General features: G+C 38.2%; 1 protein-coding gene across 1 annotated transcript; it reads left to right on the forward strand.

Moving 5' to 3' along the window:
• Window positions 1–575: 575 nt before the first annotated feature.
• Smp_142610 (serine/threonine kinase) lies at window positions 576–24,173 on the forward strand (the record flags this gene model as incomplete). The annotated part of the gene is made up of 7 exons (XM_018794164.1): window positions 576–2,030; window positions 4,186–4,690; window positions 9,486–10,175; window positions 11,723–12,381; window positions 18,947–19,066; window positions 20,037–20,319; window positions 23,435–24,173. 7 exons carry the CDS (start codon window positions 576–578, stop codon window positions 24,055–24,057), a joined length of 4,335 nt encoding a protein of 1,444 aa, XP_018648604.1. The 3' UTR covers window positions 24,058–24,173.
• Between the last annotated feature and the right edge of the window lie 1,070 nt (window positions 24,174–25,243).

The following is a 25,243-nucleotide window of genomic DNA, read 5'->3' on the forward strand; positions in this document are numbered from 1 at the left end:
CACCCGGGCAGTACCATAGTTCTCATATAATTAAAATGAAATAGTGTGGCGCATATGTATCTGGTGCTTCCTTGTACCAATATTTATGTGTTTGAATATAAATAAATAAATACCATGGGAGTAACTGCTTTCATGAATTCGGTGATCACCTTGTTGTGCTAATGATATGACAACTTTAACCGATTCGTATATGTTCATGGTCCTATGTTTTAGCTGACTGACTCGACCCAATGATCATTGTCCAGTTGGAGTTGCGATAGACTCAACAACTGAACTAAATACAAACTCCGTGACCATATTTTTCATGTCGAAACTTTAAAGCTATTTTAACTTTAATGAATTTTCACATGGAGATCCTCAGGTTTTCCTACATACTGTCTTTTTATCTATTGTAGGTTTATTTACTCAGAGATGTTGCTAATTTACATCCAAATATCTAAGTTATGTTAGACAGAATGACATTTATCTTACGTAGAAATCATCTTTGAATATTTCAAGATAATATCATTGTCTCAAATCAAACCAGGATGCAACACTTCTGGAGCTGGTAGATATCAAATTAGCATAAAAATTAAATGCATCTATGTCAGACAAAAGCAACACTTAGACCAACCGAGCCAACAAAGTCGTGTGAATCTCAGTATATTCATAGCTGCGCCGTACCATGTGATAGTATTTTGCGTAATGCAGATAACCTTACTAATTCTAGGGATAATGGTTTTTTGAATCCTTCTACAAAAGACTCCTCCAGTAATTCTAATATTAATGACTCCATGAATGAGGTTCAAAGTCAACTTTCCATCCTAGGGTCAAATGATCAAATCCGGTCACTTCCACAGGAAGAAAAAGAGCAACGTGATGTCATTAAGAAACTGGTTGATTCTGGAAGTCACATGAGCGATTTGACTTTACAATGTATGGATAATTATTACGATGATGATGACGATGCCTTGTTAGCAAGAGAGTTCAATCAAGAACCTGTGAGATTCGAGGGTAGTCCAGGTGATTGTGAATCGGGAGATTACGATATTGGAACATTTTCCCTTACTTCAGTCGATGGTAGAGCTGTCAAAGAAGAGTCCATTCCTCTTTTTGCACGTTACCGACCTTCTCCACCTCCTCCACTTTCTAGAGGACAAATACTATTTTCTCCTAACTTACGTAATCAGTCAGAAGTTTCAGAGCAACCGTCAAGGTTTATGAATTCGGAATGTCTTCCACTACAGATCAAAGGGTATTCTCAACTTCAGACGAGTGATTTAGAAACTGTCGACGATGATAACCTATCTAGTCGCAGATGGTTCTCTGAGGATGAAGCTTGTGACGTAAACCAAACTTTATACCACCGTGTTATGGAGGAACCTTCTCCTTTTGTTGGTTTGTCTACAACATTGTCCCCTATTGCACTCACGTTGGACACGGGTGTTATAACTTCTTCATCGCTTTCTTTGTCTTCAGCTTTATCCAGAGTAGCTGCAGATGACCAGGTTTCACTTCGACTTACTACTTCATCTAGTACAAGAAATAGTGCTAGTACTAATCCTGTTAATAGTCCACCCTTACAAGCTTCAACATCATCTTCATATGGTCAACTTAGTCAGCCTATTTGTGATACCCGACCACTTACCTCAGTTACTTATAATTCAGACCCAGTAATTTCTTCTTGTTCCAAAATAACCCTCTCCTCTCATATCCCAGATGACCCTTCGATTAGCGCTCGTCAAAGATTAATGGGAGCGTCCGCTGCAGCAGCTATCTTGGCTGCATCAGCATATGCTGCTCAAAACTACCCTGCAAAATTGAACAACTACAGAGACATGGTTAATTTAAAGGAGCAGGATGTGGTTCAATTACGTCAGTTACCACAACACTCAGCATTGATTGGTGACCTTTGTCTAAATCCACCACTTCTACAAATCCAATCAAACTCACAAACTGCAGTGTCTTCTCTCAGACGCCGTGATCCTTGGTCCATACCTTTAAGAAAAATGTCTATAAACCTAATACAAACATACAAGCACATAAACGAGGTAATGTTTAAATGGCCATGTTTTGCTATATCACGCGCTAGAAAACTTTACTATCGTACGTCCAGTAAATTATTACTGCTCTTTTTCATAGTGGCAACATCACGTTCCTTAAACATGTGAAATTGATTACTAAGCAACCAATTTAGAATTGATGTCTAACTAAAATTAGCTTCTCTCCACAACTATTATATATGTTCAGATAGTGCTCAGTCGCCTAGTTGATTGGGTTCTGAATGTAGTATTGCAAAGACATGCATTATTCCTGACACGTATTGTATCCATGCTCTTTTAGGAGCTTTATGCTCTGCCACATACTTGATAGCGTATATCAATCACAATAAATTTGACCTAATCATGTATACATGCGCAACTAAATAATATTCCAGTTTAAAAATTTATTTATGGAATGTATACTAGAGTCTGAAATGGTTATTTAATAGCGAAATCTTAAATTGGTCTTTGGTAATCATCGTCATTTAAGGAAACATGTATCGGTAAACCTGAAATTTTCTAGCACTTGAAGTCGCACAAAGCCTACGTAAGAACCGTGACTGTTACGAAAGTTTATAGCGTCGTTTTAAAGTTGATGCACGACCGAACAGATGGTCTTCACAAACTGGTAGTAGTCACCACTTAGGAGGCAGTCAATCATCTATCAGTAGGGATCAAACTATGCATACGAGTCACGTGTTCTATCAAACATGAAATATTTTTCCGTTTGTCAGAGGATAATGTGAGTGAACAGATCTTTTTGTACAAAATAGGATTTTGTGTAACAAATACAGTTTCTAAAATTATATTACTGAATCACGTAATAATTAAACTAGGATACATTTTGTACCCTATTTGTACGCAATTATAATACAGTACAAATTCATTGAATCGAAATATTAACTAAACATGTAAATCGTTTTAAGAAATCTTTACATTAACGTTGGAAGGTGTTTGTTACCCACTAAACCGTTAATTATCAAGATTTCCGGCACTATAGTCCGTTCAGTAGCACAACTACAATGCATAAGAGACTGTATGCTCTCAATAAGCTTCATGTCGGTGACTGTTTTAATTAATTTATTTATGGAGAAGTAAAGTATCTGCGTGTGCAATGCAACTGAAGCGGAAGTTAGAATCGATTGGTTTATCGACCCAGTCGGGTTATAACCTTTGAAACACCTGTCCTTGTACAGACAGAAGGTAGTAATTAAGAGATTTCTCCCAAAATCCCAACATATGTAGTTATACTTTCAGAATGTAGTGAGATGCGGATTTAGAAAACCACTCTTTGTTCTTCCCCATGAACTCTCGATATGTTTAGCAACGTTTTTGTTACAACATAAACGAGAATGAAAACAACATTATCGGAAAACTTGCACATCATTTACATAAAATGAAAATGTTTAGACTGCAGATTTTCTCAGTATATTGTTAATAATGCTACATCGCTTCCAAATTTATATTTGGAAATAAGTTCGTGTCTGTGGCTAGATAACTGGGATTCTAGTCCCTAGGCTATTTGAATTTATTATATCAGGAGAAACTGGCTATCTAATTACCGATACTGCGCAGCTACAATTTCAGTCTTAATTTAGCTTTTCATCGCTTACGTTCCTATCTAAAAATCAAATAAGACATTGTATTTGTAGGCAAACATTAGTATAGCCCTGTAAACTTCTAAATTTATGAACTCTCTTTGCTGTTATATCCTCAAAATAAAATGGATTTTAGAGAGATTATCATCAAACTTTTCACATAAAAGTCTTATCCATAAGACAGTGGGAACATGTTCTCATAAACCAGTAATTAGAACAGGCACATGCATCATATCTCCTTCAGGATCCACAAATTAATTTTTCCCACCACTATTGAATCAGGGTTTCTCAGCTCTTTTTAGTAAACCCTCTATGCATTCCATCCCTGTATAAGCACCACCTGTTTACTTTTGTAACGAATATTCCCAACTATTTAAAGGCAGTAAGTTAGAATTCTATTCTCAAGCCACGAGCTCGGAATCTTGTGAGGCCATTAAAAAAACAGTAAACTCTTGACCCTCAATCGTACCGTTTTATTTGCATAGTCATATACGGTTGAATTTCATTGTAGGTCATTATTATTCAACCGTTAGTTACCATGCTCATATATTATCACTTGTTTTTAGGTATACTATCGTAAAAAGAGACGACTTCGCGAACAACAACGTCAAACAAATGAAGCTTCTGCTCCAGTTCCTGAAATACCTTACCTTCAAAAGAGTCGCTCACCTGAACATGATCTATTGCTTGATGATCACCTGGATTCATTTTGGAGGATGCCGGTTAGCAGTGAAGCGTGTATCAAAACACAACCAATGTATGATCATGGCACTTTGGGTGGTATTATTAGGACCACAGAACACCAATCGTTCCCTTCAGGTGTTTCAGTTGAAAATAGTTCTACAACTTCTAACAATGCCATGAACGTGACTACAAATTACAATGTAGGTTCAGCTGTTCAGTCACAAACTTTTCCATGCAACAATTCTGTTGTGTCTTCCAAAAGCTCGCCTCACCCTCGACATCGGGCCGTGCCGAATGTACTTCGAGTGAATTCAGATCAAATAGGACAACCTTATCTGTATGATTCAACCACGTTAAATGGAGTAACAAATCGTTTTTCTACACTAGGTAGTTAATATCAATTTTCATTTGTTTATAACTATTCTATTTATAATAGTGTTGTCCAATAACTTTTTTTTTCATATACTTTGAGATCTGAAGGATACCTATGATACAACAGTCAACCATGATTTCGTTCCTTCTCGAAGTGTAAAATTGGAAAGGTATCCCAAAAAGCTACCCTCTGTAGTAAACGAATACTCAGGTTGGGGGAAACCAATTTATTGTTTGACGCAAAACCACACAGTGGCCTAGTGAAATATGAAAATCATACATTAAATACATCATTTGCATATCTTTGAGCTGTCCTTCACACACTCTATTCCTCTAATTCTATTGTTATTTCGATTGTTCTCAGATTTTCTTCCTGTTCTCTTCATAGCAATTTTCTGCTGCCAGGCATTCCCCTTTTGATTGGTGCTACATACTGCTTATTTCTGTCAACATAAGTAGCATACACCCACTGTCACCAAATAATGTGAATGGGAAATTAGCCCAAGTCCCTCAGCTTTTAGCGCGGTTGAAAAAGCTATAGCTAATCTAAAGCAAAGGAAGCAGCGGACATGGTGGATTAACTCGGTAGACCGTTAAAGATAGTGGTTCACTTTTAGCAGCCAAGGTGATCGAGATACAGGCTAGAATTGTTTGGGAGCTGCTCATAAGTCAATCAGGTTGGTTTTGATCTCTGATCGTCTCCGTTTGTAAGAAAAGGACAAAAATCCTCTTCTGATGATAGCCACAAAGGAATCAGCATGACTGATATACTATCTAAAATACTAGCCTTTATAATCTTCCAATACATAACTAGTGGTTGTGAAGAGCAAACCCATAAAAATCAGGCTGGCCTTAGGCTGGGCCGTTAATGTATTAACCAGATATCCATTATTAGGTTTTAAAATACGGTCATATTTACCGACATGTGACTATGGTTTTACTTCTTGATCATTAGCGAGCATTTGACCCTTTTGACTGAGAGGTTTTTTGAAAATGTCTATCATTAAAGAGGGTACCAAATAAGTACATAAATCTCGTAAGAATCTCTGCTCAGACACTATTGGTCGAGTCCGAATTCGTTGATAAACTGTCAGTTGGTGTATTTCAGGGTTCCTCATGTGTATATCGCGAGGTATATGTATCACTTGATGGCTGTGAAAAATGGTCTATAAAAACATAAAAGACACGTAGGGTGCAAGTTTTTGATTACATCTATCTTCGAAGCATTGTTTGTGTATTTTGGGATCATCGTGTGAGCAATATTATGGTTAAACTTAGGGTACTAGACAAATGTAGCAAATCGGTTGAGAGAGGCTATGGACCTTCATCGACTAAGGCTATTAGAACAGTCAGTTACAACGAAGAACTTCGTACGTACGTACATCAGTTCGAGTTGCCATACCACATTAGCACAGAGATGCAGTTGTCGATTCAAATCCCATAGTGGTAGAAGTAGTAAGAGTATAAGCATTAATGTGAAAGATTAGGGATTGAAGATGTTATTGAAGGAGTATAATCCAGTGAAATAAATTTGGAAAGAGAAAAAGGAAAAGGACACAAATAATTCAGAAGATTAGAATTTGAGAGAACCCAAAGAGTGGATGCACTTTCGCCATTGCAAACGATTTTGAGCCATGTCATTCAAGATCTCCAACCATCGGTTGCTATCATCTCGCGGATCCCAACCAGGTAGTCTACACCTACCAACATGGCTCAGTCCACTTGTCAGTGACTTCATGGATTTGTGCCACGTTTTGGTTTGGCCGCCCCTAGCTTTCTTCCAACCTACTCTTACACCATAAAACATTTCACGTCTGGGTAGCCGGTGGTTGGGCATACGTAACACGTGTCCCAGCCATCTCAACTGATAAATTTTCACTACTACATCAATCGATTTGCCATCCTTACCTAGTACCCGTTTCCTAATAACTGCATTACTTACCCGGTGGTCCCATGATATACGAGCAATGCTTCGAAGACACCTGTGATCGAAAACTAGTAGCCTACGAACATCCTCTACTCTTATCGGCCATGTTTCACTGCCATAAAGTAGGACGGAACGAACTGTTGCACAGTAGACCCGTCCTTTGGTTGCTAGACGGATATCTCGCCTACGCCATAAATGACGCAAGCTGGCGAAAGCTAGACGAGCCTTCTGTATCCGTGCTGAGATTCCGTCACACACCAGACCACAAGGGCTGATGAGACTCCCAAGATAAGTGAGGAGGTCAACACACTCAACTACTCCACTCCCTATCATTAGTTCAGGTGCCGATGCAACCCACCTATGGCGAAGACGAGATATCCGTCTATCAATTAAGGGACGAGTATACTGCGCAGCAGTTCATTCTCTTCTACTTTACGGCTGCGAAACATGGCCATTAAGAGTAGAAGATACTCGTAGGTTACTAGTATTTGACCACAGATGTCTTAGAAATATTGCTCGCATCTGCTGGGATAACCGGGTAAGTAATAGTGAGGTTAGACGCAGGGTATTAGGAAATGATGGTAAATCAGTTGATGAGGTCATGAATCTTCATCGACTGAGATGGTTGGGCCACGTGTTACGTATGCCTGAACATCGATTACCACGACGCGCAATGTTGACTAGTGTAGGGGATGATTGGAAGAGAGTTAGGGGCGGCCAAACCAAAACATGGCATCAGTGCTTAAAGTCACTAACTTCTAGTCTGAGCCATGTTGGTAGATGCAGACTACCTGGTTGGGGTCCGCGTGACTATCGTAACCAATGGTTGGAGACTCTGGGTGACATGACTCAGAATCGATCACAATGGCGTAGGTGTATACACTCTTTATCTTCCCTTAAACCTTGAGATTAAAATTGCTTCATAACTTTTTTCCTTCCTATACTATATCCTTCTATACAACCTTTCTTTATATACTACCACCACTAAATTAATTACTTCTATGAATCCGGTGTTCATCTTGTTGTGCTAACGAGGTATGGCAACTTGGACCGATGCATATATGTGCCTGGTCCTACGTTGTCGCTGACTGACTGACTGACGATGCAACCCAATCCTGAAGTAACATTTTGCACTTCGAGGGGGGGATTCCCATCTTGAACATGCTTGCATTGTTGCTTATGGTGGTCAGAAGACTCGGGATTTGTCAGCGTCTTCGTCAAATAGAACTATGTCATCAGCGTGTTCTAAGTCAACAAGTGGTAAAAGTTCAACTCCAAGAGATTGAGATGAGGGAAGTGTTATTTCTAAATGCACGTCTACGATTAAGTTGAACAAGAATGGAGAGAGTGAACAGCCCTGACGAACACCACTCGAGGTAATCGATACTGATGACAGTTCGCCATAAGCTCTAACTCGACCAGTTGTGTTCGAGTAGAGAGCCTCTATAAGGTTGATGTACTTCTTTGGTACTCCTTTCAGTGACAAACACTGCCATAGAACCTGATGATCAACGGTGTCAAATGCCGCCTTAAGGTCAAGAAATACTACGATTTTGGGGCTTCTGAATGTGTGTCTATGTTCTAGGGCCTGACGCATCAGGGCTTTCAGATACACGAAGTGTGAATCGAGTCGGTTCTTTATTATGACATGGTGCTGTCAAATGAATGACGCTACTCGGATCTTGTATGCGCGTTTCGGAGACGCAGCACACATCGATGGTGCGAGGTTCTAAAGTCCTAGCTAAGGAAGCCTGTTGTCCTATTTGGCACAATGTCCGGACGTTAAACGTTCCTACATGTAGTTTAGAGCGTGGTTTCAGGAGACCATGAATAACGTTCCATGTACTCGAATCGGTTGCCCTAGCGGTGCGGGGTGATAAAAGGACGTGAGAAGGATTAGTCATGGAGATAAGAGAGTTACTCAGAGGTGTAGGAAGGATTTGAATGTGACCAACTTGGTGTCGTGTGCTGTTATGGGTATGAGGGCTGATATCATGTTGTACGAAGACATAATGTTACTCCATGATGTCATTGGCTGTTAGTCTGAACCATTATGGTAGGTTCAGACTACCAAGTTGGGGTCCGCATGGTAACCACGATCAGTGCTTGGAAACTGGTGGCATGGGTCGATGTAGTTCTCAGTGGCTCAGATTCATTCACTTTCTCTCTTCCTTTCTACCTTGATACTCAGTATTCTTTCATATATATATACCTTTTCACTGTTTCTTCGAACCATATTCCCAAAATTTAGACTTCAAATATCATTACCAAGGTTAGACTTGGTAATTTCAAATGAAATGAACACGGAGTAGGATGTTGGTAATGAAATAATGATGTAGTTGTGGTATCACAGTATAGAAATTAGAATTTTAGACTTTTCATGACTTAGTGTGAACCACTTCGGGGTAAAATAAAGAATCCGGTTATCTATTTACTCTGAAGAAATGCCTTACATTGTCATGAAACGTCAGAAATTTCTTCAGTCATTTTGTCATTAATACTACATAATTTTGATCGATTGTTATTTTCATTTCGTCGTCCCAATGTGACATGGGAACTTGAGCTAACTCACATCTGTATCAGACTGTGGTGATATCTATTTGCAAAACGCCACACTTTTTGACCATATTCCTAAATAACTTTGAAGGGAATAATCAAACCAGAAACACGACATATACCCGTATACATACTGGATGTCTAAAAGTCCTAAATACTAACAATAATCTATTTCGAACTCAAACGTGAGTCCCAATATTCTCAAGGTAAATTGAACCCAACAATCGTTCCTTTAAAAGTAATGAATAAAATATTTCCTTAGTTTCATTTGTTTATAAAATTACACTTTCATACAATTCACAAAGCTTAATTATCTCTTGCTTTTAGATGTTTCTGAGTCTATATATGACACAGGTAATTCACAAATAGACTCGAAATTCATGCCTGTTACCCTCAGTAATGTTTGGCTACCAACAAGCAGTTCCGGTGCAACTGCAACACATATTTCTAGACCACTTCTACTAGAAAGTGGGAAGTCGGTGCCTCGTGATCAAAGAGATCCACGTGGTTCTACTAACCAGAGAGATACTGAGCCACATTCCACACATTTGCAACATATACTCCCATATCAATCTCTCCTGCCGTCAAAGACAGGCTTTTCCACTTATATGGAGCAAAATCCATTGTCTCCAGACAACAATATTCGTTCCAAAAACTCATCTCAAGTCCCTCTGTATCTTTTGTCAACAACAGAAGCTAGGAATATCAGCGTCGCCACAACCGAAGGATTTTATCAGAATCAATCGAATGTTGATATTACGAAACCAATCAATCCACACCATTCAATTTCTTTCCCGGTTGGAAATTTCAGTTCCTCGAATTGTGCATATAACAATAGTTTACGATCATCAGCATGTTATTATAATTTAACACCGCTTGACTCAATATCCCCGACTAATAGTCGAATACCTGGGATGTTTTTGAATACGCATCAACATACTGCAAATATGTGTCCTGTTAGTCATAGTCAAAATAATAACTTCGTGTCAACTTCTGTAACTCCACCTTCATATATGTGTATGTTTAAAGCTAGATTCATAATTTACATGTTCTGATTTTATATCGATATTCATTTTATGCGAATCCCAAAGTCCTTTAGAGTTGTGGCAGTTCTTGCTGTAGCATTAATAAGAGTCAGCTTAAATAAATTTGGGTCGAAAACAATGAAGAGTCCCATTTCAGTATGTGCTTTGGAGTTTTTTTTGCTGTGGAATATACATCCGATCTCTGGTGTCTTCAGATCACTACTTACATCCAGCGTAGCGATCGAGCCAACAATAATGTAGGTTTGTACATGATTTCAGGTAAGAGAGGAATGACAAGTTTCGGGTCAGCTAAGAAACTCAACTCTCGGCTTACTCAGTGGAGCTGTTAAAATGTGTTCGTCATGTAAGCAGAACCCGTGAACTTGATGGATCCATCTAGGGGGGTCTAAAATTTAAACCAGGGGTGCATATAGGCTCCATGATTTTAAGGAAATAAACTATATGAGTCTATCATGGTTGTGTTCAGCATGGAAATACAGCTCCTAACTTTTTGGTTGATAGACTCTCCTGACACCTAACAACCGTGTTTGAAGATCGTGAACTTAATGCATTTAGATCCATTTTGTAAAGTATGTTCATCTTTTATGTTGTGACCATTAATTGATCTCCTCGGGTTATGCACTATTAATGAAAATTCCATTTAATAATATGAACACATATTTTATGCAAATGTTTTGATTGCGTTAAATTTGAATTAAAGAAACTAAATGTATGGATTTTTTGAAATACTAAGTTTAGTTACTGTCTACCCCTTGATTGTACTGATGTAACACATATCTACGCTGGTTTGTTAATAAATACATCCAATTACAACCAATAGTAAGTTCATTAATGCAAGACTTCTATCGAACTTTTCTATGTGTTTTGGTTCCAACATAATAAATGACTGGTTGCAGTTATTTTTTTGCATTTGCATAGCCTCATAACTGTTTACTCCTTACTAATCTTCTCTAGAATATTTAATAACACCTATCGATTGTTGATAATGGTCTTGTTTGCACAGTATAAAATCAACTTTTCTGATCTTTTTCCATCTTGTCGCACTTGTTATCAATCTGTGCAATATTTCTATCCTGCGCTGCATCATAAATATATATTTGTAACTTTACGGGATCATCTACATGACGTCATCATTACAATCAGCACGTAACTCAACAGAAGTCAAATATTGTGTTACTATTTAGAATTACGTAAATTCTTTCAAGTTTAGATCAATTAAGACTGCACACTAATAAGTTTTTTTCTAAACTAATATTAATTTCTGTTGGTCTACATTGTGTATTGTGTTAAAAACTCATGTTGACTGTAGTCTGTTCAGATTTTTACCAGTACTACATCCTTTAAGCTTTTCAGATATTTCATAATAGTTCGGCGAAACGTTCTTCTTGAAAACTTTTGAAACACATGTTCTTAGGAATTTCACTCTAGTTCAAATAAGCAATAACTAGAATATATGCTCTATTAATTTTTACTATTTCACATTTTCATCGATAATTTCCTTTTTATATTATTTTGTAGCTGGTTTTCGTCAACGTTTCGACCTCACGTCACAAAGTCAAGATGCTTTAGCAAATATAAGAACATCATCACATGATAACATCCCTGGGGTTACTAGCATTAGTCCTACCAGCCCGCTCTTACCATCCATTTTTTCCGGTCACGTGTCTAATCCAGTTTTAGTTACATTGACTTCATCTTCCTTAAATACATGCGTCGCACGACCTCATGAAAGCAATGTAAATCAATTGTATCCACTTGGTTTGTCTACTAATGAAGTGTTGCACTCTTCCTATGCACAAAATGCTCTGTCAAAACCCACAAATGTTACATATGTAAATCAACCTATGTTTTTCAACTCAGCACTGTCAAATCAGTTTGTTCACCGTTCTGGTATAAATCAAATAGGGACCAAAGTGGTGATCACAAACTCAGACATTCCTGGGGCATCAACAACAGTTTTACCAGCAGCTAGTGCAACAGTACAACAATCATCTGTGCTATCTGGTTCAAGCAAAAGTAGTATAATGAATAGTTCTACTACTACTAGTACTACTACCACTCATCATGTAGACCGTCGTCACACAGATAGCAATTATGATTACATTGTTAGGCCTGGTGAGGTTTGGATGGGACAATACTTAATTAACAATCTTATTGGGAAAGGATCATTTGGTCAGGTAAATTTTCTTTTAACCAAATTACGCGTCTTTTTTCATGATAGATTTTTTTTTACCTGAAACTCAACCATTTTTATACAGGATGCATCATCTATGACCGAAGGCTTTTTTACCTATATACCATTGTGCATAAACGTGTCGAACGTCTGTTAGGTATCCCATATAGATTTGTCGGAGCTATTCCATTTTCTATCGAATCCAAATATAAGTCGTTTATCACAACTAAGATATCTCTTTAAACTCAAATTAGTGTGTAACAAGAACAGTATTGCATCTTATATTTACAACAATTTTATGACAGAATCTTCGATATTTCTTTCTAGATACAATACCTAATGCGATAATATGCTTGACTTACATGTTAATCCTTTATTGAAATATGAAAGTGTTTAATTTGAAAGTGTATCTTTACAGAATCACCAACTATTACTAAGTTGAATTATCCTTATCAACTGGTAAAATTGATCCATCCTGCTATTGTAGAATTTTAAGTTAATTATAGAATAATGTACCGGGTCAACAACCGAATTTGAAAAATTATCACATTGAAGCAAAGGCTAGTCTATAGAAACAAGTGAAAGTAAAAATGCATGAAATCAAGTTATCTCCTAGTTCTTAATCGCATTATTTCCAACACACTACTATTTAAAAACAAGTTCACAGCACCAATAATCATATTTCTTTATCGATTGAATGCAGTTCTAGTGGCCCATCTAACTCTATAATATATTGATCCGCGACATACATATGTATCCCGTATTAATTTCGTATGTTTCTTAGGTCTTGTCACGTTTATATAATCTTGTGTAAAAAGTCAAATGTGAAATGTTACTGGGACTATTATATTTCAGACATTCATATAAATGCAAAAAGGTCAACAGGGAAGAACACATTTTGCACGAAGTTAGCATACTAGTCAACTCGCCAAATAAATTTGTTTTTGTTCATATACATAATAGACCGATAATGGGTAAGGATTGAGATCGAGGGACACATAAAAACGTACATATGTAGGTCACAACTACGTGTGACACAGAATTACTAAGAGGATTGAAAATAGTTTATTGCTCAGATCCTATCCGAATTATTGCCCCCAAATGCCCTGGTACGGCCAAGAGTGGGGGGAGTCCGCTCTCCCTCTCGAAATGCTCTCACATGGCCAGTGAATATATAGCCTCTGCCTTGTTTACGAAAGTGAGAGGACGAAAAGCGAATGTCCGGCGCTATAACCGGATTGGTGGACACGGAGGGTCCACCTAGGGGAGTTGGAAAACCCTGATTCCAAACCAATGGTGCACATGGGCTCCAGTATCCTGATGGAACGAATGGCGGAAGAACCTGTCATTGGTCAACGGCAACCACGGGACTGCATCTCCTCACGATGCTCCACTGCCTTGTGGATCAGACCTTTAGGTCAAAGGCTCGGGGTGTGGTCCCCTAAGAAAACCACCTGCTTCGGTTTGGGCACCCGGGCAGTATCACAGCCCACACACAAATGAATGAAATTATGAACTCTATTGACGATATCCCTGGTCATACTAAAAGCAAGACAATTAACATTATTATTATTATTACCTTTATTATTATTATTATTATTTACCATATCGCTAACTCACCCCCTTTTATCCCCAATTTGTGTAACCTTACTTTTCAACTTATGCAGCAGCTCGCCCATGGTGGAAAATCTGTCCTATCTAAACGATCTCCAGTCACTGTCTGGTTGAAAGTGAATGCTTCCACCGATAATGAATACTGAAGCAGTCTTTCTGAAACCACGTACGCCGTTCAAGCTGGCTTCCTTCAACGTTCGCACACTAATGCATATCAGACAACAGATAGGGCTGGCTATGTCTTTGGAAGGTCTTAATGTTGATGTTTGTTGTCTATCCGAGACCCGTATTCAAGACTCTAGTGAAGTACTACAAATCCGCTCTCCATCTGTCGCCTCGAAAAGCTTGTTCCACGTGCGCTTATCCGGGGACCCTGTGGCATCTTCGTCTGGTCTTGCTGGCGTTGGTGTCGCACTAAGCGCTAGGGCTGAGGCAGCACTAATCGATTGGATCCCCATTAACAGTCGGTTATGTGCTGTTAGATTAGAAAGTTCCATCAAAGTGAGAAGAAATCGGCGTGAGAATCAGTGTCTTTTCGTCATCTCCGCCTATGCCCCGACAGATTGCAGCCCGGATGCAATCAAGGATGAGTTTTACCATCAGTTGACAGTTCTTCTCCAGAAAGCGCGTTCGACAGATATTGTAGTACTAGCCGGAGACTTGAATGCACAGGTCGGGCGTCTAGGCACAGAAGAGAGTCGTTTAGGTGGCCGATGGGGACTTGTTGGTAGCAGGACAGATAACGGGGACCGTTTGCTGCAACTGTGCACAGACCACAACCTGTTTCTGGCCAGCACTAACTTCCGGCACAGTCATCGCCGGTGTGCCACCTGGCGTCCTCCCTCTGCATCCCAAGCCTGGACTCAGATTGATCACATCGCGATCAGCTACCGCTGGCGTGGTTGTGTACAAGACTGCCGCTCCTTTTGGAGTACCTATCTGGAGTCTGATCATGCCCTGGTCTGCGCCAATCTCCCCTTACTTTTCAGTGGCCGAAGGATTGACCACCACCAACGGATTGATATTAGTAAACTGGCTGCAACTTCTGTTGCAAGTAAGTATCGAGCGGAGCTAGCCTCTAGGCTAGCTACCACCCCACCGAAAAGTATAGATGAGCATTGGTTGCATCTTCACGACGCCATGAAAATGGCGAGTAAAGCCGCTTGCGGCTTCGCGAAACGTCCCGCTTACAAGCACTGGGTTTCTTCTGGCTCCTTACAACTGATGGAAGCCCGTCGGTCTACTCCAGGTGACCGTGAGTTTGACCACAAACGAAGGCTGTTACGTAATGAAATCGGGCAAAGCTTGCGTAAGGACCGGGAAGCCTGGTGGTCGGAGCGTGCTAATGAGATGGAAGCAGCAGCTGCATCTGGTAACTGCCGGAAGCTCTTCCAACTCATCCGAGCCACTGGCAGCAAGAAGTCTGGTGTGAGTGAAACAATCTACGAGGATGATGGGATGCCAATCACTAACATCTGTCGACGTCTTGGACGATGGGCGGAATTTTTCGAAGGGCAGTTCAACTGGCCTGCTGCTCCGGCAACATCAACCAGCTTGTCCTGCCCCCCATGGCCGGTGACGACTGATCCACCAAACGAGGCGGAAGTCCGCAAGGAACTCCAACTCTTGAAACGTTACAAATCACCTGGCCCAGATGACTTACCTCCGGCTCTTTTTAAAGATGGTGGTGACTTTCTGGCTAAGGAACTGACTGCGTTGTTTGGAAAGGTTTGGGAGCAAGAAAGTGTTCCAACATCTTGGAATGAGTCAATAGTCGTCCCTATCTTTAAAAAGGGTTCACGTTGTTCCTGCAATAACTATCGGGGGATAAGTCTACTTTCGATTGCGTCCAAACTATTGACTTCCGTCATACTTCGTAGGTTGTTCAAAACCCGCGAACGATTGACTCGCGAGGAGCAGGCTGGTTTTCGTTCTGGTTGAGGACATATTGATCATGTCTACACCCTCTGCCGAATTTTAGAACACCGTCATACTTATCGCAGGCCAACAATCGTAGTGTTTCTTGATATCAGGGCGGCCTTCGATTCGTTGGACAGGACTGTTCTCTGGGATTGTCTATTGAAGAAGGGTGTGCCTGAGAAGTTCATTAACATCTTAAAGGCCCTGTATACGAACACCTCAGGCAGAGTGAGGGCATACAACCACCTTTCTCCCTTGTTCCATTCGAGCAGTGGGGTTAGGCAGGGTTGCCCGATCTCACCATTCCTCTTCAACTTTGCTATCGACGACATCCTGGAAACAGCTCTGACGGATGTAAGTAATGGCGGTGTGGATATGTTGCCTGGAGAACGACTTCTCGACCTTGAGTATGCGGATGATATTGTCTTACTGTGCGATAATGCCCAAGGCATGCAATCAGCACTTAATCAGTTGGCAATCAGTGTCCGCAGGTACGGCATGTGCTTTGCACCCTCCAAGTACAAAGTACTCCTACAAGACTGGCAGGATTCTCATCCTGTACTCACCCTAGATGGTGAGCAGATTGAAGTAGTTGAGAAGTTCGTGTATCTAGGTAGCTATATAAGTGCTGGTGGTGGCGTGAGTGATGAGATTGATGCACGTATAATGAAAGCCTGAGCGGCTTATGCCAATCTGGGCCATCTTTGGCGCCTTCGTGATGTTAGTCTGGCTGTAAAAGGTCGGATCTACAACGCGTCGGTGAGAGCAGTTTTGCTCTATGCTTGTGAAACCTGGCCTCTCCGAGTTGAGGATGTTAGACGTCTCTCTGTGTTCGATCATCGTTGTCTCCGAAGGATTGCTGACATACAGTGGCAACACCATGTTAGTAATGCAGAGGTTCGGCATCGTGTGTTCGGGCGCAGAGACGATAATTCAATTGGTGTCACCATCTTGAAACACCGACTTCGGTGGCTTGGACATGTTTTACGAATGTCGTCCCAGAGACTTCCACGTCGTGCATTATTTGCCGACCCTGGGACTAGTTGGAAAAAGCGGAGAGGAGGTCAGTGTATGACATGGTGTCGTGGCATGAAAGAGAGCTGCAAAGGGCTAGCTTCTGTTGGTCCTTCACGACTCCCTGGTTTGGGTCCGAGAGATGGTGCAACACAGTGGCTAGAGACGTTATCAGATATGGCTCAGAATAGAAGCCAGTGGCGATCCTGTTGTAACCTTCTTTTACTTTCTTCATAAAGAGTGGTTCTAACTTTCTTAACTGAAAGAGTTTTCTGGTTGTACATTTCAGTCCGCCTTATCTTTTCATTCTTTCTCTTCCTACTTTCATTATTTTGTGTGGCGCATATGTATCTGGTGCCCTTTTGTACCAATATATATGTGTTTAAATAAAATAAATCCGAATTATTATGCCCAAATTAAAATAATTTCGCGTTTATTTATTAAGTAAGAATAAGTACTAGCTGGTACAGCTGCACATCGAAATAAATATGCACCACACAAGCAAGAAAATGAAACTGAAGAGATAGTTGGATGGGAAGTATAATGAAAGACAAAAGAATAAAAATAAGTGAACAGGAGCAGTGCAAACCGTACCCACGGACACTGATTGTCGACTAATCAAGTGCGATTTCCATAGTTTTTACATCATTGCAAAGTAAAACAGAATCATTATCGTTCCCAGGTCCGAAAAATCTTTCTCTAGGTAACAGATCCACACCACCTCTACGTACTTTCATCAGAATATCATCGAGGGCACAATTGAAGAGGAATGATATTGGGCAACGCTGCATAACCTTACAGCTGAAATTTAACGATATAGAGAGATTACTGTATGCCATCACTCTGTCTGAGGTGTTTGTGTACAAAGTCTTCAATATTTTGGTATACCTCTGTAACACACTCTTCGTTAGCAGACAATTACAGAGCACCGTCCTCTTCAACTAGTCAAAGGCGGCCCTGATATCAAGAAACAATACCGGTATTATTAACCTAGCGTCCTTATTGATCCTTTGTTCTACTAGCCCATCCAAGACGCCAGTAACAGTCTCCACTATGCGAATCATCTATTTCAAACGCACTTGGTTTATATACCAGCCAGACAGACCACATCACACCATAAAATAGGAAATAACATGTGTACAAGATCAAGCCAAAATGTGGCTGTGAATGTGGAACACAGTAGTTAATAAACCGAACATAAATTAAGAACAGTAAATCGTGTAATTTATTGTTTATTTATTTGAACACATAAATATTGGTACAAGAAGAACCAGATACATATGCGCCACACTATTTCATTTTAATTATATGAGAACTATGGTACTGCCCGGGTGCCTAGACCGAAGCAGGTGGCATCCTTAGGGGACCACACCCTTAGCCTTTGACCTAAAGGTTTGACCCACAAGGCAGTGGAGCATCGTGAGGAGATGCAGTCCCATGATAGCCGGTACCAACAATTGGTTCATATGCCATTTGTTCTTCCAGGATACTGGAGACCATGTGCACCATTGGTTTGGAATCAGGGCCTTCCAACTCCCCTAGGTGGACTCACCGTGTCCACCAACCCGACTAAAGCATCGGACATTTTCTTTTCGTCCTCTCAACTTCGTAAACAACACCCTCGCCACGAGAAGACGGTGAGTAGGATTTCCCTAGAAGTGGTTGTATGTTCGTGGCCATGTGAGAGCATTTCGAGAGGGAGTGCTGACTGTCCCCACTCTCGGTTGTACCAGGGCATGCTGGGGGGCAAAGTGACGCACAAGCGCGATTTGGAAGTGTCGGGTATAGTAATAATCTACGGATCCAAATGAAGCGTATAATAAAAGGAATATCAATATACATAACCTACTTATCTGTAAAACATATTTGTGCTGAAAATGAATTTTACCATCCCTCAATAGAATACCATCATATAACCTAAATTAATTCGCTTTTGAGCTCCAGATGCATTAACTTAGATTTTCATTCAATATCGTGTAAAAGTTAAAAAAATTATGTATTTTTCATTTGATTATTGCCAGGTTGGACAAATGATGAAAATTATTGAAGTTCTTGGTATGCCACCCCGGTTACTGCTAGAAAAAAGTCGTCGTTGGCATGTATTTTTTGAACGAACAGTTGATCGCACTTATGTACCTAAAGTAAGTTTGTTAAACGAAAGTTTTTTCCCTTATATTGAAATTGATCTTTTACGGTGATTTTTCCTGCATTAACGCACTTACTTTTTTTTATTCTGAAGCGGGAAAAATCTACCCTGAACTCATAATATATCTATCTTTAAGGCGATTGATAAAACTAGTGTATATCGTAAGTTTATACCATAATATCTAGTACGTTGCACTAAGGTAATCTAAGAAATCATTAAAGTACCCGCCTACTCAAGTTAGTATTTTTGAAATTTAGGACTATTACTAACTCATTTTCGTCTATGTGAATTTCAGCTATAAATGTTATCAACCATTACGTAATGCAACGTAGATACCAGTTGCAATACCAAAAATATGAAAATTCAATTTTCTTATCTGAGCATTAAAACAGTCGGTTAGTATAGTTGGGATTAAATGAGAAAAAGTTTAAACTAACCATTAATAAAATGTACACATAGAGTTACTACAGTTCATCTTAATAATTTATCGAAATTCTGTTGTTTGCTTACTCATTGGAAGCTACACATTACCGTGATGAAGAATAGTTGATTAGTATACTCTTTTCTTTCACTTGTTCTCTGAGATGCGTGGTTTATTTTAATCTGATGCACAGTAAATTTTGTGGAGATTCCAAATTTTTTTACTCAACGAATTCATTATCTGCACGTTCATAAATCTTTATACAGCATGGTCTTTATTTATCCATCTCATGTTGTTTTCAAACCCGTCTATTAGCTCCAAGCCAACTATTTTTAAACGACTAAGCACACTACTTATAAGTAGGTAAGTGTTTCGTGAAAATATTATTGCAGCACTACTTTGAACTGGGAATGTTAGTTACATATTATATACCACTTGTTAGTTAACCATTACTCCACCTAATCAATCATTCTACAGTTTGAAAAACATCACATACTTATGTTTTACATATTAGTTTATTTCCTTTCTACGCTCACTAACATAGGCTGCTTGCCAGCAACCAGGTAGTCGTCGTCTTTCTGAAATTTTGGGTGTCAATACTGGAGGACCACGTGGGCGACGCTTACATGAATCTGGTCACACTCCAATGGACTACAGCATCTTCTTGGAGTTTGTACTGCGAATGCTTACTTTCGATCCAGCTCGACGCATTAGTCCTGCTGCAGCATTAGGTCACCGGTTTTTTCGACGTTCAAATTCAAATCCAGTGCCTCCTGGTGCCAACGTACTACAATCGGGTCAATGTGATTCGGTTTCAAACGCTCCAGGTGTGTTTTGTTTGAACTTAAATAGTTGATTTAGTGAGTGTAGTTGTTTTGCTGGTAACCATGTTTTTTGTTGTTACTAAATGATCAGTCGTCATTATAATATGGCATCTTCGGTATTGGTTAAAAGTGGGTCTGACTCAATCTTTTTTAATAAACAAACTGTTATTGAAAAAGAAACGTAACAGTCCACTTTCAACATTTGCTTCGGTTGTTCTAAGTGTATTTATTTTATTTAATACTCTATGATAGTATTTGACATGGATATATGGTGGTGGTAGTAGTAGTAGCAGTAATGATAATAATAATAATGGACAGTTGTAACTGCCTCGCTAATTTAGATGTCAAGTTTGATTCAGTGTTTACATTCACATATTGTAATTAGATTAAATACATTAAGTTGGCGTGACCATTCATTTAAAAGGCTTCAAGTGGCTGTACATTAAAATTTTGGATGGCACGACAGTGATGTGAAATTTCTTTCAATACTCATATTGAAATCACGTAATGGTGTTTACTTGTGATTGATTGATATATTTATTCACATCTATAGTAGTTATTTTTTTTATCAATTCTGAATTCTCTAACATAAAAGTCGAGTCTATTTTATTGTATGAATGATATTAAGTCTATATTCACTTCGTGTTAGATTAAGGCATAATAACATAAAATCTCGTTGCACAAAATGTTTATCATTTTAAAATATCACCTAAAGTACTACTTGATATGTAAAGTAATCAACTAAAAAAGGAAGACGTCGGGGAAGAAGAAAAGTAAATAAACAGTGCGTTTCATTTCTACTCCGTATAATCACTTACAACTTTCAAATATTGATTTTAACATATCAAACACACCAGCTACTTTCGTACACAGCCTGAAAGTAATCATAAGCAATTCCATAAACTTTTAGTTATATTTTGATCTAACCACTTTAGGTTTTGCGAACTACTGCTGAACCAGTGGATAATATACATCTTAGAAAGGAATCAATTCCTGTTGGGTAGCCTATGTTCTAGGCACATTATCTCTGGACTGAACTCACATACTCATCTATTGATATACTTTTACTGCTTAAATATTTGCCTCAAATGTCAATATTATACACAATTTTGCCTACTACCATGGGGTAATTAAAATGTGCACATGATCAAACGTATAAAATGGTCCGTTGTTAACGGTTATGATATTCAGCTATAAATTACGACTTATTGCAATGTTTTTAGGATATCTTTATCTCCGCACAGACGCTTAAATATTAAATTGATTGGATTTACTGAATCAGAACTGTTCCATCCTGAATACAGTTAGCTACACACACACTAACCTAACACACTTAAACTAAACGTGTTTATTCGTATCTATTCATACATTGAATGTGAAAATCATTTTTTCAGATTTAATTAGTGATAATTCTTGACCGTAATCAGTTACAACTGAGTTCAAGGGATGTAATATCAAATCCTATTATTCTATTTACTAATTCTTTTCCTTGAGTAGTAGTTATTACACATAGTAAATGCTATATCACCGTCAAACTAGTTTCAGTCTTTTTCATTCGCTTTATTCGCTATAATTATGTTAAATAATTCGTGATTGTAATACCTCAACACTATGAATACACAATCTTTATTTAAGCGAAACTTGATTAAATTGCATAGAATTACTAGTAAATTAGATTCCTTTAGAAAAAGCATTTGCCAATACATGTAAATGTATTGTTAAAACATACTATAACCAAACACTAACTAGAAGGATACAATTTTATTATAAATTGAAAAAGTATGACAAGACTAAAGGTGTAAAAAGCTTATAAAATGGTCGAAAATTCAGAAAAAATGACACTTTCCTATCTATATTTTGAAGGTACTTGAAAGAAAGCCTTTATACCTAAGTTTTATGCTGTTTATTGCTGTCAACAACTTGTATCTGCTATCTTTGAAAAAATACCTTCCTCCACGTAAAGGATATTCAAACCGGCATCATGCGTCAATGGGATTCAATGTATATAAAAGACTAGACAGGATCATGATATATCAGTGACTACTCAGTGATGAATAAGAGTGAATTTGTTTTTAGAAAGAAATATATAATTTATCATTGCTGTAGTTGTTAATCCCCTTTTAGCCATGTCAAACCTTAATAGTTAATCTTCATTCTAGCTGTCCTAGACTTCAATCTTAGATTTTGTATTTCAAAGTGTTGTTCTAAACATCCGGCCACACTTCTGTTTCATCCAACTCAGTGTTATAAGTAGTAGCGGAAATTGTGAAACACCTCAGGCATCAAAATTAATACAAACTCACGGTATTGTATAAATATATTTCTTTGCCTCCCTTATCGAAACAACTAATGTACATTCCATATATATATATATATATATATATATATATATATATATATATATATATATATATATATATATATATGATTAATTCATGTCAAACACCAGAGGATTAATTTATGTATTAGGATATTGGTCCCACTAGTTGTCACCGTTTCTCATCAATACATAATCGTATAGCGAACAGAATATTCACTCTGCATGTGCTTTAAATTTTAACTATTTGGGACACTATCCAATGGGAGTTACACTTCTAGGATCCTATCAGTCAGTAATCATTATCGCATAAGTAAACCCGAACTATATTTACGTGAAGTGGTTACACACCTGTTGAGAAGTAAAATCTGTCCATTAGACTACAGTTTTGTCTTGAGGCTGAATAGTATTTTATTACAACCCGCTTAGATATTTGGATTGTGAGACTCGAACCCTCCAAACGTCAACATATCCACTCAGTTATTGAGTTTAAATGGCCACTACGTCACTCAACGAGTATGACGTTTATTCGTAAAGGTTTGTATCATTCGAATATAAAAATAATTTTAAAAAATGTCCACATCTAAATGATTCACTTTGGATACACATGAGTCAACAACAGCGATAGCAGAGCAATACCAAAACCTTATGAATGAACGATCCGTTTATATTTTTATGAAACTTATGAGTACACCTTAAATCTGTTCTTGACAACCGGTCAGTTTCTATTCTTTATGAGTAAAACAGACTTTTGAATCTGCTTTGGTGTATTTCATATTTTCTATTTTTATCCTATTTTAGTTCTAGTTTGTCCCCCTCCTAACCATTGGGCCAATTTTGTCGATAATCCAACATCTAATCTAGTACATAATCATTTGAATAACTTACGAGTTTCTGGACACTCTGGTGTTGGTTTGGTCAATCGAACAACTGAACATTTAGAACTAATGCGGATTCAACAACAACCCATGCGAAGTGCAGTCACCGGTTCTGTTATGGTTTCACAGCCTCGCTCCATCCCAATTATATCTAACGATGGTGTGATAACACAAATTGCTGAACCGCTCTCACCTATTTTATATGGATATCACGGACCATTTCATGTTCATTCTAATCCAGGTCCTCTACCTCTTCAAATTTCTCGTGCCAATCCAACACATCTTATGCAAGGCGTTCATTGTTTACCAACGGTAAATCAAACGCATACTATGCCAGCCACAGCAATTTCAACTACTTTTACCGATTCAACTCACTTTCATCATCCATATTATATCGAATCTGGAATGTATGCTTATCCTCAACAACCTATCCAATTAACATGGATTAGTGGATTAGGTGAACATCATTCAACTCGTTCTACCGCATGTCTCACATCTCCTGATATAATGAATGTAGCTTCTGCTTCTCCAGGAGTTTGGCGTTAAATTCCAAAACAAAAAACAAAGGGTAACAGTAATAGGTTTGCTAATGCATTAAAAATTTTCTATTATTTCTTATTCGCCTCAAAAAATAGCCTTTCTGTGATGCGAATCAACATGTCCACAAGCATATATATATAATTCTTTACCAGCTTCATTTCTTTGCGAAATCTTCCCTTACCGGTTTTTTCCATTGTACAGTCATTGCTGTCTGTTTTACAATTTAGTGCGTGGTACTTGTGTTTTCTGTTCAAATCTCGAAATATTCATTTACTCTCTCTTAGCTGTGATTTTGCTGTGACACTCGCACATTGTACTACTGAATATAAATTACTTTTATCTCAAACAAATAAGAAACTGACTAACAGATATTTCCACATTTAATGTTACTGTATACACATACATCTGTAATTCTTCATAGTAATATTATTTTTAAAAAGTTACGTTATACATTGATACTCCTTTATTCGAATATTAAAATTTATTCGTTCACAATGTGTGCATTTGAATGCTTTAAAATTCCCGACTTACGATTATACAAAATGTCACATTCAGAATCAAACATTGATATGAATGCACCATTTTCTTATATATATAACATATACGTATTCATGTATACACAAGCTTTGAGCAAATCTAGGTAGAACAGATTTCCTGTGTGGTTACATTCTCTATTCTAGGTGATTTAGTAGTAAGGCTGTCGTCTTTCTAGAGTATATCATTGTTTGTCTAATCTAGTATGTTTTATGTTGATCTGTTTCCTTATTTCGTTGATTTTTTACTTCAATACGTACAAATATATACCACTTACATTCCTGTTTACGGTGACAGAAAATATTTGAAAACTAGATCCCCCTTCAGTCGAAGTAAAAAGAACCCTAACCATTTCGTGATATGTATCGTTTTTCATCTATATTCTCCCTAAACCTTTTTGTGTATAGCCGTGAAATCCTTCTTCTCTACCATGAATATATAGTTGTTTTTGTGTGTGTGCGTGTGTACATTCTTTATTCTGCAAATATACTAGCTAAAGAATCTAAAACTATTCAGGAATAACAACTGATTTTTTCCGTGCAGTATAAAGGAAATGCTTCTATTTGATTTGTGGTAATTTTTCTTACATTACTTCTAATTACCATAAAATATTGTTCTTGTTTCTTTTTTGGGAGAGGTAATCGATAGTGTTTTATAT

The sequence above is a fragment of the Schistosoma mansoni genome, chromosome 1 (assembly GCF_000237925.1).
Source record: "Schistosoma mansoni strain Puerto Rico chromosome 1, complete genome".
NCBI lineage: Eukaryota > Metazoa > Platyhelminthes > Trematoda > Strigeidida > Schistosomatidae > Schistosoma > Schistosoma mansoni.